The 14,178-nt window shown below is 40.7% G+C and overlaps 1 protein-coding gene across 4 annotated transcripts in view; it reads right to left on the bottom strand.

Moving 5' to 3' along the window:
* Window positions 1-14,178, bottom strand: part of LOC109906638 (neural cell adhesion molecule 2) — a 400,741-nt gene that overhangs the window by 73,947 nt on the left and 312,616 nt on the right. For all 4 annotated transcript variants that reach the window (XM_031792278.1, XM_031792280.1, XM_020504449.2 and 1 more), the window contains exons 7-8: window positions 9,302-9,471; window positions 809-954 (exon numbers count right to left, since the gene is read on the bottom strand). In XM_031792278.1, the coding sequence (XP_031648138.1) occupies window positions 809-954; window positions 9,302-9,471 (316 nt within the window). The remainder of the gene's footprint in view (window positions 1-808; window positions 955-9,301; window positions 9,472-14,178) is intronic.

The raw sequence follows: 14,178 nt of genomic DNA, 5'->3' as shown, positions 1-14,178 counted from the left end.
TCGGCGGCTACTGAGACAATGACAGAAAAACACATGGTAGCTGTCTGTTTACTCTTAGCCATGATTAGAGCATTTCTTTAACCTTTGTATGTTGAGGCACTATGTTTCACAATGTATGCTCCGAGAATCTCAGAGATTAATGGTCTTCGTTGAAAACATCCTAGTCGTATACAACATGGTTTTGTTTCAAATGAGTCACCAATGGCATCCAACCATGATACACTATTGAGTATAACTAATCTTTGGATGAGGTAGCTTACCCTATGGCCTACCTTTCTCTCTTTGTTCAGTAACACAATTAACAATTTTTTACTTCACATATACCTTAATGCATGGTGGATATAACGTAGTGCCTCTAAAGAGCTCTAGGAAGGAGATGTTGGAATTACTGGGCCCACAAAACGCATACTCAAAAAAATGTCTCAGTACTGACAATTACTCTATGATCCAGTCACATCCATCCTCAAAAGTGAGCATTCTCCTCAGATGTGCTCTTTGTTAATACCGGCCATCTGGTCTGTGCAAGAAATAAAGGGTGAGAGAGGGTTGAGGACGGTACTTTGTGTGACTGCAGGCAGAATGCAGTAAGTGGAAGGTGGACAGTAAAAGCATGGACAACGCGGGTTACCTTGTCTGTGTGTGTGTGTGTGTGTCTCTCTCTGTGTGTGTGTGTGTTTATGTGCATGCTTGCTTGCGTGGGACTGCATGTGTCTAGGAAGGGTGATACGTGTACCAGTAGAGTGCAACAGTAGGCAACATACAATGAAAAGGAGGGCAGAAGTAAGAGCAGGTGACAGCCCAGGGTTACCTTGTCTCCATCGGCGAAGCTCTGACCGTCACTGGCTCTCCTCCAGGAGATCTCAGGGAGCGGCTCCCCCTCAGCCACGCAGGGGATCATGGCGGCGCTGCCCTCTACCGCCGTCACGTTACGCAGCTGGGTGATGTGTGGCTGGACTGGAGGGACAGAGAGAGAGAAAGAGAGAAATTTAAAAAGAGGGAGGGAGAAGGGGGGAGCGTCCAAGATAGATAAAAGAGAGAGAAATAGAGAGAGCGGGAGAGGGACCAAGAGAGATAGAGGGAAAGAGAGGGGGGGTGAAAGAGAGAGAAAGATAGGGAGTCAGATTGAAATTAAGAAAGTGAGATGAGGAGAAAGAGAACGACAATAATTTTAGACAGACGCCTAGTGCTAACACCATGTATTGGAGGATAGACGACTTTGGGCTTGACTATTGAGGCCCTACGATCTAAATCGTCTGCTCAGAATCATACTTTTCCACTTCTGAAAGAAGGGGTGTGCATCACAGTTTATAGCCTCGAGAAAAAGCAGTCCTTGGTACAGTCGAGTCCCCTGTCCACACCGTGCCCAGACTGACAACCAGACAGACAACCAGGACTTTGAGTTAAGTCTCTCTACTCCCTTACAACCTCTTTCTCACAACACCTATACTCCTCCTTTTCTCTTCAAAATCGTTTTTTTTCCAGACAAACAATTTTTTTTAAAGCTGAGCGCCCCCGATAAACAGCACTAAGGAGTGTGGAATTGTGGCTGTGGTGTAGAGATCCGCTCACCGTTAAGTCACTCTCTCAGACATGGCCGTCTAAGCTAGCGCCCGAACGTCACGTGTGTCATGGGCAAATAGTGTGCAATATAAAAAAGAAATGACAACCTGTACAAGTAAAGTAAAGTAGCAAGGGCTGTAAAACTGTGAAGAAATGGAAGTTAATGGAGAAATAGGCCTAAAGTGTGTCTGGTTTTTAAAGCTATCTTGGCGAGATCAAGAAGTTGTTTGTAATTTCAAAAAGAGTGAACCTTAGGGTGGATGAGCCATCGAAGGGGATTTAGAGCTTGTCACGTAACAGGGTCATACACACACATATGCCTATTTGCACTAACACACAAACGCACATGCACATGTACGTACGCACGCACGCACACATTTTTTTTTTCAAGGTAAGCTAAATACTTTCAAACACGGCCCTGAGACCTGATTCAAGTACTACAACACATTTTTATTTACACCCAGAGGCCCTAGTGGGAACCAAGCAGCGATACACAGATGAGGCCTATGATTCACTCCAGGGTGGGAAAGTTGCTGTAAAGGATGAACAATATCTTACCCCCTTCAAATTAAATATGATAGTATTTATCAATATGATATGGGAATGGGCTTAAGCTTCTGAACAACAGGTATACGAGATGGTAAATTCTGTGCAAGTGTGTCTTCTCCTTTATAGACAAATAACTGCTCAGTGGAGCAACCTGAAGATGAAAAGATATTAAGCGACTCTTGGTAGCACAATGGAATGCATCTAGCCAATAGCTTCATCAAGGTCTTCTCTTATACACATTATTGTGTAAAATAAGCTTTTGCTTCAAGTTTTTTTAACATGAAGATTAGATTCCCATTTCAATATTGCCTACAGTGGGTCCTCCTTTAAAAGTTGCGAGATAACACCCCGGGACTTAGAGGTACCCAACGCTATGGCTTCATTGCTCCAGACCACCACAAGGAGGAATTAGAGCACTCATTGTGCATTTTGGGTCCCAAGGTTTATATTTGACCAATCATATTGAGTGGTTCCAAAGACTAATTCGACGCGAGCCACCCGTCGCTGGTGACTTTCTTCAGCAAAGATGGCTGACAAAACATTACGGTGGAATCAAATGTAAGTAATGTCACAACGAGTCAAGCAAAAAATATATATAATTCAGAGGAATATGTTAGTAGAGACAAATAAATGATTGTGCATATTTTTTTGTCATAAAGTTAATTTACGAAAATCGCTATTTAGACAGTTTTTTTCCCAGTCATATCCAATACCAGGTGATTCAAACTGCTGTGCTGTGTCTGCATGTATGTATTACAAATATACACTTCAACAGTGTTTACCACTCCTGCTCCTGGGACATCAATGATTAAACTATGTAATAGACTAGAAACATGATTTAAGTAAAGGCTGATTTGTAATTCATATATACAGAAGAAAAAAAAACAGTACACTACACTTCCTATGCATATCTAACTCCCTTCATCTGCATTAATCTGAAGAGGTTCCCCCAGCCATTTGGATGACTGAAAACAGGGCAGAAAAGTTTGTTTGTCACCAGAGCGGTTAAGAGCATATTACTATTTGCCTGTGAATAACCAGACCTTCATACAAACTTGCTATGCTGAAAACTTGACGCATAACCGAAGGTGCTGCCATATCCTGCCAGCACGCCGACAAGCGAGCCACTTCAGGGGGAGAATGATGCGTGGAATAGGGAGGGGAACGAGATGGGAGTAACAATCCAGGCTATTTGCTCTGAGACCTGCATAATAATGTCATGAAATAAGCAGTGAGCATATGTCTGACCATGATTGGAAGTGCTATAGAGCAGCGCACAATTGGCCAAGTGTCATCCAGGTTTGGCCGCGAGTGGAGCAGCGGTCTAAGACACTGCATCTCGGTGCAAGCGGCTTTACTACAGTCCCTGGATCGAAAACAGGCTGTATCACATCCGACCATGATATGATTGGAAGCGCCATAGAGAAGGCCAGTGTAATCCGGGTTTGGCTATGGTAGGCCGTCATTGTAAATAAGAATTTGTTCTTACCTGACTTGCCTAGTTAAATAAAGGTTACATTTAAAAACAACTGGCAACCGCAGCACAATCAATAGGAGGTGAACAGGGGCTGGTGCTGAAAATATAACTAACTTATGTAAATGTTGCACACCAACAGATGGAGAAGACCTACAGCAGTCAAACAATTCATTTCAACCATAATCTTCATTTTAATTTGACTTTACAAACAACAAGAGGGTTTAATTGGAGTCTATTTCTTTGGCGCCTAGACCTATATAAAATAACTTTACTGAATGAGGTAGGCTTAACAGCCTTCTAGAAGTAGGATTTTCTTTATTAGGCCTACGTACAATTGCAACTGATCAAAAATGTAGCATCCTACATAAAAGCAATCATTTAAAGAAAAATGTCTAAAACAATGTAACTAATAATGAAAAGCAAACATTTGTAAATAGCAAACTCTAAAAGTAATTGGAAAGGTAGATAGAAATGACAAATTATTTTGTATCTTTGTTGTGGTTACAATAAAGAATGTAGACAAGATGCTGTGTTTTTATTTACTGTAGTGATGGACAACTGGAGGCATTTTGAAAACAGGTTTTCTAACACTTGTTTTCCACAAGTGTACTTTAGTACTGTAGCAGGTGTAGCCCATCATGCAAATGTTTCATATTAGCAGGACAATATACATTTTATAGCCCGGCTACTATTGTGAAAATCCCTCAACTTGCAATGTATTTGATGCTTAGTTACTCTAAACTGTTACATTTCTAACTCAAAACAGCAGTACAGTATTTCTTCATCAACATCTTTATGCTTTCGTTAATAAAATAACGAGAAAAAAATACATTCAAATGCAGATGTTTATTGAAACTACATTTACAGTCGCACTTCCACCCAGCTCCATGACCACGGGTGAGATGATCAGTGTATTTGTTGCATTGTTGTATGGTCCATTTCTCTAGCCAAAACATCTTGATGGCCTTGACCAGTTTATCTTTGCATGTCGGCTTGGCAGTTACGGATTAATGTTTTCAGTTGATGCCATACAAGTTCGATCATGTTTAAGTTAGGAGACCTACATGTAGAGAAAGAAAGAAATACAGTTGCATACAGTTGCCACTAAAGAAATATATATTTTAAAAATTTATTTCACCTTTATTTAACTACATGAAGCTCTACTTACTCTTACTTGCTGGCGTCTTGACCCAGTTTATTCCCTCATTTGTAATGCAAATCCGGGCGGCAATGCGTTTTGGGCCATTGTCTACATTTGGAGAAGATTTTTTATTTATTTAGCCTAACAGCCAACATTAGGTACAATAATAGAAATATACATGTAAATAGGCCTAAATATAACAAAATATTAGTATAATCCTACCTTGAAAGAAACGATGTGGTCCCAGAAACACCATTCTGACATTCTGGGTCCAGCATATCTCTTGATGATTTGTTCCTCAAAGAAATCACGAGCCACGATACCTGAAAAAGGAGGCAAGAGTGAATTATTATACATAACTGTCCGTGAGGTGTAGGCTACAATATTTTATATACCTTTTGCTTTGTAAATAGCCAAACTTACCATCAAAAATCAAATATGGGCCTGGTCCCTGGCGAGAAATTGTTTGAGTGGATACTTGGGACTTGGCTTGCTTCATCTTCTTCCTTATTTTCTGTAGCAATTTTGAGCACATTGCTCACGGGCCACGGTTGGTTGGACTGTGAAGATGACGTCATTGAATGTCTCGCCAGCTTTGATCCATGCCTGGGCCTGCAGGACGCGAGGGTCTTTGTTCGTCAGACGAATCATTGGGTCGAAACTACAGAACATTATGGCTATTAGCAGGGCTATATTTTGTCCTTTATAAATATTATTTTGGCCTTTATACAGTACAATTGCTCACTGTCGTTTTTCTGAAAACAAAATCATCTCCAAAATATTGTTATAAATAGCCTTCCCACTGTTGCCATCTATTTCAGCACCGTTTCTCGCGCTGCTCTGAGACAAGCATGGAGAAACGAAAATGTTCAATTAATATTCCATGATATTCTTAAGATATATGTGTTGACTGAATATAAGCAAGTGATGTCTGCTAAATAATCAAGCTAGTTTCTCCAGAAATAAATCATTATAAATAACAAACTGGCTTTAAAAATAAAAATAAACATTTTAACTAGGCAAGTCAGTTAAGAACAAATTCTCATTTTCAATGACGGCCTAGGAACAGTGGGTTAACTGCCTGTTCAGGGGCAGAATGACAGATTTGTACCTTGTCAGCTCGGGGGTTTGAACTTGCAACCTTCCGGTTACTAGTCCAACGCTCTAACCACTAGGCTACGCTGCCGCTTTAGTGAGAATGTCTCACCCCATGTTCAAGAAGGGCCTTTTTCTCACTCACTCCAGGTTAAATGAAAACGAAATCTTCAAAATATTGTTTATTATTATTATTATTATTAATTCATTTTGAAATATATAAAAGCCCCTTAGATATTCTCAGATATTCTCACAGATCCTAATGGAAAATGACCTTTAGATATTAATTTAGAATCCTCCAAATGTAATTATTGGCGGCTTTATATACAAATGATTGAGCATGTCTCACCCCACGTTCAAGAATTGCCTTTTTCTCGCTCACTCTAGGTTAAATGAAAATTAAATCTCCAAAGTATCGTTACTTTTTAAACAAAGCAATTATTATTATTAATAAATAAAAAATTATATAAAAGACCCTTATATATATATTGATGTTTCATGGTAGACCAGATGTCGGCCAGTGCAGCGCTCTGCGGGCTCTCTTCTCTTCATCCCCTGCTCTCTCAACTGTCAGGGGTAATAAAACTACCTTACAACTGTGTTTCACGCTGCACTTTGCGAAACAAAACTCAAGCCCTCTGCTAACTTGTTAATTTAAAATGTGCATTTTGAAGAACAACCGGATCCTTGGCCTTGAAAGGATCTTGATGACTACTAGAGCACAAATCCCCATATATTTTCTTAAAGAGGAAAGAGCTCCATCAGAATAATCAGGGAGGAAATATGCTGGCAGTTTTATGAAAATCTAAATGTAAACGTTTATGAACAGGGTGTCACCGACTGCACAATAAATCTGGAATTGTAGTAGATTCAAGTTGTTGGATGATTGGTTGAGGTAGTGGCAACTGTACGCAACTGTATGCATAGTCATATATGCATAGTCACTTTAACCATATCAACATGTACATACTACCTCAATCAGCCCGGCTACTTTTATAGCCTCGCTACTGTTACTTTTCACTGTCTTTTTACTGTTGTTTTTATTTCTTTTACTTACCTATTGTTCACCTAATACCTTTTTTGCACTATTGGTTAGAGCTTGTAAGTAAGCATTTCACTGTAAGGTCTACACCTGTTGTATTCAGCGCACGTGACAAATAAACTTTGATTCGATTTGTATGGTGAATGTTTTCCTCTGAAATAATATTTTTCCTTGGTGAATAGGAATTGGCTGTTTGTTGCGCTCAAGACGAAACACCTTATATTCAAATCAATATGTATTCATAATAACACAGATAGAACAATTAGCCAGATATTTCACCAGATGTATAATTCACCAGATGTATAATTGTGTTTCCACTCAATGACAAATATGGTGATACAAAGAAGCCCAGTGGCCGGCAGATGGAACAAAATGGATTTTGGCCGACATTATGCAAATGTTCTCATCGATTAAACATTTGATCACAATATAGATTTCTGTTCCCAAAACTAGAATCTTTTACGAACAGAGTGGACAAAATGTAGTCGATTTTACCTTTTGCAAAAGTAAAAAAAAAAGGGTGGATATAGTTATTACACACGTGCACTTCACAGAGTATGTGTTCCCCCTAACGGAAATGCATTCTAGAAAAGGGCTCTCCAACCCTGTTCTTGAAAAGCCACCCTCCTGTGGGTTTTTCGCTGTAACTCCAGTTGTAACTAACCCATCAACCAGCTAATAATTAGAATCAGGTGCGCTAGAATAAGGTTGGAGCGAAAACCTACAGGACGATATCTCTCCAGGAACAGGTTTGGGGAGCCCTGTTCTAGAGTGCTCGTGCTTGGTTCTGCCCCCCTCCATGCTTGTTCTGCTCACTATGACTTATTTCTTCTCATTGGAAACAACAGGCTGTGGTCTATCTTGGGTTATTTATAAAAAATATTTGGTAATACTCAGGAATATGTAGCTTATGTTGGAATATGTTGCTTATAATGCACAGGAAAAATGTTGATTATTATAGTGCCTACTGCCTATGGCGGAATTTGCAGTTTGTAACTCTCAAGACGCAGCATCTTTCGTTCCAATCCATTATTCATAGAGAGACGTGCAAAAGGTCCAAGACTTTACACTTCCGAGGAACATCAAGGAATACACAGTAAACATTTTAAAAGCATTCTATAGTGCCTAATACCTATAGAAATCTAAAGAAAAACTTTAGATTTCTATAGGCAAAAGTAAATGGGTATGCTAAAATGACATCAACTATAGGTCCAATTCTGGTTCTGGTCGAATCAAATAACCAGATAAAATCCAGGTACAGTAGCAGGACGACATTAACCTCTTGAACCTCTGGGGGCAGTATTTCATATTTGGATGAAAAACGTTCCCGTTTTAAACAAGATATTTTGTCACGAAAAGATGCTCGACTATGCATATAATTGACAGCTTTGGAAAGAAAACACTCTGACGTTTCCAAAACTGCAAAGATATTGTCTGTGAGTGCCACAGAACAACTGCTACAGGCGAAACCAAGATGGAAGTGAGCCAGATTTTGAATGCGCTGTGTTCAAATGTCTCCTTATATGGCTGTGAATGCGCAAGGAATGAGCCTACACTTTCTGTCGTTTCCCCAAGGTGTTTGCAGCATTGTGACATATTTGTAGGCATATCATTGGAAAATTGACCATAAGAGACTACATTTACCAGGTGTCCGCTCTGTGTCCTCTGTCGAAACTATTGCGTAATCTCCAGGTGCGTGCATTTTTCCATTTTGAACAGAGGAGAAACCAAACTGCCAGGAGTGATTTATCATCGAATAGATATGTGAAAAACACCTTGAGGATTGATTCTAAACAACGTTTGCCATGTTTCTGTCGATATTATGGAGTTAATTTGGAAAAAAGTTTGCGTTGTAATGACTGAATTTTCGGGGGGTTTTCTTAGCCAAACGTGATGAACAAAACGGAGCGATTTCTCCTACACAAATAATATTTTTGGAAAAACTTTAATTTTGCTATCTAACTGAGAGTCTCCTCATTGAAAACATCCGAAGTTCTTCAAAGGTATATGATTTTATTTGAATGCTTTTCTTGTTTTTGTGAAAATGTTGCCTGCTGAATGCTAGGCTTAATGCTATGCTAGCTATCAATACTCTTACACAAATGCTCGTGTAGCTATGGTTGAAAAGCATTTTTTGAAAATCTGAGATGACAGTGTTGTTTCCAAAAGGCTAAGCTTGTGAGCCAATATATTTATTTAATTTCATTTGCGATTTTCATGAATAGTTAACGTTGCGTTATGGTAATGAGCTTCGGGCTATAATTACGCTCCCGGATATGGGATTGCTCGTCGCAACAGGTTAAGATGGCTGAGAAGGACATTATATGTTGGTTGTAATTATTAAATGTGACGCGAGACCATTTGACATGTTTACTACAATTTGAGAGTGTCATAACATAAGTATGGATGCCCACGAAGAACATGCTGCTACACTCACCAAACACTTTGAGGAAGAGCTCCCGCTCCTCTGCCCCGGCCTTGTTGGTGGCTCGGCAGGTATAGTCGCCCCCGTCCCCCTGGATGATGTTGCGGATGGTCAGGGTACTCCTGCCTGCCTCCATGGTGTTGAGGACATATTGATCTGACCTCTCCAACTGCTGGCCCTTCCTGTGTGCAGAGAGACAGTACAGGTAGAGATGACCAAAACCACCTGATACGATAAGCATAAAATAGCTTTACTGCATTTCACAATAAATTGTTTGTCACACGCACACATCCCCCACACACGTTATAATGATGTTAAAACTCTGTCTCTCAAGGAAAGAGAGAGCGAGAGAGAGGGAGGATAATTGAAAGTGGACTGGGAGAAACACTGGGGTATAGTAATAAGGCTGGAGGGAGCCAGGGAGGAAATGAAGAACTGTGTGTGTGTTCGTACAAGCTGGTCTGTGGAGCGGGCAGCGCGCTAGGCACAGGAAATTACACTGGCCGTATCAGAGTCTATGACTGACTGAAAGCAGGCACAACCAGCCAGCCAGGTGGAAACACCACCCACCACAACAGGAAATGTAACTGAGGGAGGAGGGGAAGGAGGGTGTATGAGAGAAAGAAGATGAGAAGGAAAGAGGTGTCCTCTAGCTCCTTAATACCATTAATACCATTAATACCAGAATGGTATGAGTGCAGTCTTGCAAACCAGTGTGAGGGGGAGGGAGGGGGGTATGGTTATGGTTATGGTTGCACAGTGGGTATGGGTATGGTTATGGTTATGGTGGCACAGTGGTCAGATTGCAGTTGTCATGATGACGAGAACACAATGGACATAGTTGAGTTGTGGTCAGTGATGACCTGTGGTCAGCGTGTGGAGCGATGATCAAAGTGTTAGGGTGAAGCTGCAGTCAGGATGGAGTTACGGTCAGGGTTGAGTTGTGGTCAGTGTGGAGTAGTGTTCAAGGTGGAACAAAGAGGGCAGTACACTCTTAAGGGTCATTCGGCTGTTCCCATAGGAGAAACCATGTTGGTTCCTGTTAGGACCCTCTTTGGTTCCAGGTAGAACCATTTTTGGTTCCAGGTAGAACCATTTTTGGTTCCATGCACAACCCTGAGTTTTACTTCAGAAAGGGTTACCTGCAACCAAAAGGGTTCTACCGGCAACCAAAAAGGGTCCTTCAAAGGGGGATCAGCCGAAGAACTCTTGAAAGCATATTTTTTTCTAAGAGTGTACGATGATGTGGTCACATGCGGCCACAGTACAGAGTCAAGCTTGGTTGTCAGGATGGTTAAAAAACAGAGCTTTCTAAACCATTTATTTGAACTCAATACAGTGTGACAGTCTACATGGAGCAATTAGGCAAGCCAGTGGTGCAAGGCGAGGCACATCGAGATATAATTTTCACAGGATAAACCTAGACTTAACATTTCAATTGCTTTCCGTAATTACATGGCCAATTAAAACTCCATCTCTCCCATTGATAGAAAAGCTATTACAAGAGTGAATTTTAGGCGGGGGAACAAAAAAAATTGTCAGTGAAAATCCTTCCCACAGCCAATACAAAAACGGTTATATTTGGAGCCACTCCAAAGGTTATATGCACAGTTCAGACTTTTCTTCTGAAAGTTGAAAATGACCTTTGACATGCACACAACATTTATGAATTCCTCCCACACAACTGTATTAGCATTTGATAGAGCAGCATATACATGAATGCACATTTGGGAGACCCTCTAAAGTTTAATTTCTCTCCTCAAGTATTTCTAGCCACTCCACTTATTACATCTATTCCAGCACTAGCACACATTATTGAACTAATCAAAGGCTTGATGATTAGTTGACCAGAAGAATTCGGTGTGCTAGCACTGGAATATACAAAATAACAGGAAAGGCTGGGGGTCTTTTGCGAAAGAGAGGAAGGGAAACACAGATCTAGAAAGAGAAAAGGGGGTTGTTGTCAGAGGGCAGAACAAGCCATTAACTCTCGAAAGTTACCAAAAAGTTACAGGTGTAGGATCTGTGGCAGATGAGTTTTATGATTTACATAAATTCATTGAAAACCTTCACTAACACAGTAACAGTATTGCACTTTTCACTTTTGTCCACCTAATCGCCTAGTCACCGGACAAGCAACATTACGGACTAAACACTCAAATCCCGTTGCTGCAGGATTATTTTGCTACGACAATACTGGTCAAATTAAGATCCTACATCTGTAACAGGATAACAGTGTTGTGTTCATTAGGGCATACGATGAAAAGTGTTTTAAAGTGTTTTGCAATGGAGGAAACATTTGCATTTCTCATTGGACAAGCCCAAGTGGTTCCTCCTTGTTTCAGACTGTTTTCTTCCATTTGGTGCCTAATGAACACAATCCTGTTATTATAGCTTCTAACACCATGCTAATGAGTGTGTCACTCAGGTTCAGGACATATGCAACAGCTGTTGTATGAATGAATGAGTGTGTTAGATGTAACATGTTAACTGATGCAGGTATGACTAATGTGACACATGGTACAGATGGCGGCACATTCTAGAAGGACATGTCACAGTGTCAACGCGATGTCATCGTTTACAGTGTCTGTCGACAGCACTGGCTTGTGAAGAGTGTGTGTGTGTGTGTGTCATTTAGAACATTGAAGAAAGCACTAGTCTGTAACAGTGATATACAGTGGAAGTCGGGAAGTTTACATACACTTAGGTTGGAGTCATTAAAACTTGTTTTTCAACCACTCCACAAATGTCTTGTTAACAAACTACAGTTTTGGCAAGTCGGAGGTGTACTTGTGGATGTATTTCAAGGCCTGACTTCTTGGGAAAATAAAAAAGAAATCAGCCAAGACCTCAGAAAAACATTTGTGGACCTCCACAGGTCTGGTTCATCCTTGGGAGCAATTTTCAAATGCCTGAAGGTACCACATTCATCTGTACAAACAATAGTACACAAGTATAAACACAATGGGACCACGCAGCCGTCATACCGCTCAGGAAGGAGACACGTTCTGTCTCCTAGAGATGAACATACAGTGCCTTGCGAAAGTATTTGGCCCCCTTGAACTTTGCGAACTTTTGCCACATTTCAGGCTTCAAACATAAAGATATAAAACTGTATTTTTTTGTGAAGAATCAACAACAAGTGGGACACAATCATGAAGTGGAACGACATTTATTGGATATTTCAAACTTTTTTAACAAATCAATAACTGAAAAATTGGGCGTGCAAAATTATTCAGCCCCCTTAAGTTAATACTTTGTAGCGCCACCTTTTGCTGCGATTACAGCTGTAAGTCGCTTGGGGTATGTCTCTATCAGTTTTGCACATCGAGAGACTGACATTTTTCCCATTCCTCCTTGCAAAACAGCTCGAGCTCAGTGAGGTTGGATGGAGAGCATTTGTGAACAGCAGTTTTCAGTTCTTTCCACAGATTCTCGATTGGATTCAGGTCTGGACTTTGACTTGGCCATTCTAACACCTGGATATGCTTATTTTTGAACCATTCCATTGTAGATTTTGCTTTATATCATTGTCTTGTTGGAAGACAAATCTCCGTCCCAGTCTCAGGTCTTTTGCAGACTCCATCAGGTTTTCTTCCAGAATGGTCCTGTATTTGGCTCCATCCATCTTCCCATCAATTTTAACCATCTTCGCTGTCCCTGCTGAAGAAAAGCAGGCCCAAACCATGATGCTGCCACCACCATGTTTGACAGTGGGGATGGTGTGTTCAGGGTGATGAGCTGTGTTGCTTTTACACCAAACATAACGTTTTGCATTGTTGCGAAAAAGTTCAATTTTGGTTTAATCTGACCAGAGCACCTTCTTACACATGTTTGGTGTGTCTCCCAGGTGGCTTGTGGCAAACTTTAAACAACACTTTTTATGGATATCTTTAAGAAATGGCTTTCTTCTTGCCTAGATTTGTGCAATATACGACTGATTGTTGTCCTATGGACAGAGTCTCCCACCTCAGCTGTAGATCTCTGCAGTTCATCCAGAGTGATCATGGGCCTCTTGGCTGCATCTCTGATCAGTCCTCTCCTTGTATGAGCTGAAAGTTTAGAGGGACGGCCAGGTCTTGGTAGATTTGCAGTGGTCTGATACTCCTTCCATTTCAATATTATCGCTTGCACAGTGCTCCTTGGGATGTTTAAAGCTTGGGAAATCTTTTTGTATCCAAATCCGGCTTTAAACTTCTTCACAACAGTATCTCGGACCTGCCTGGTGTGTTCCTTGTTCTTCATGATGCTCTCTGAGCTTTTAACGGACCTCTGAGACTATTCACAGTGCAGGTGCATTTATACGGAGACTTGATTACACACAGGTGGATTGTATTTATCATCATTAGTTATTTAGGTCAACATTGGATCATTCAGAGATCCTCACTGAACTTCTGGAGAGAGTTTGCTGCACTGAAAGTAAAGGGGCTGAATCATTTTGCACGCCCAATCATTCAGTTTTTGATTTGTTAAAAAAGTTTGAAATATCCAATAAATGTCGTTCCACTTCATGATTGTGTACCACTTGTTGTTGATTCTTCACAAAAAAATACAGTTTTATATCTTTATGTTTGAAGCCTGAAATGTGGCAAAAGGTCGCAAAGTTCAAGGGGGCCGAATACTTTCGCAAGGCACTGTACATTGGTTCGAAAAGTGCAAATCTATCCCAGAACAACAGCAATGGACCTTGGGAAGATGCTGGAGGAAACAGGTACCAAAGTATCTATATCCACAGTAAAACGAGTCCTATATCGACACAACATGAAAGGACGCACAGCAAAGAAGAAGCCACTGCTCCAAAACCGCCATAAAAAAAGCCAGACTACGGTTTGCAACTGCACATGGGGACAAAGATCGTACTTTTTGCTGGATGACCATCGTTATGTTTG

The sequence above is a fragment of the Oncorhynchus kisutch genome, linkage group LG16 (assembly GCF_002021735.2).
Source record: "Oncorhynchus kisutch isolate 150728-3 linkage group LG16, Okis_V2, whole genome shotgun sequence".
Lineage (NCBI taxonomy): Eukaryota > Metazoa > Chordata > Actinopteri > Salmoniformes > Salmonidae > Oncorhynchus > Oncorhynchus kisutch.
This window is presented reverse-complemented; position numbering and strand designations above follow the sequence as displayed.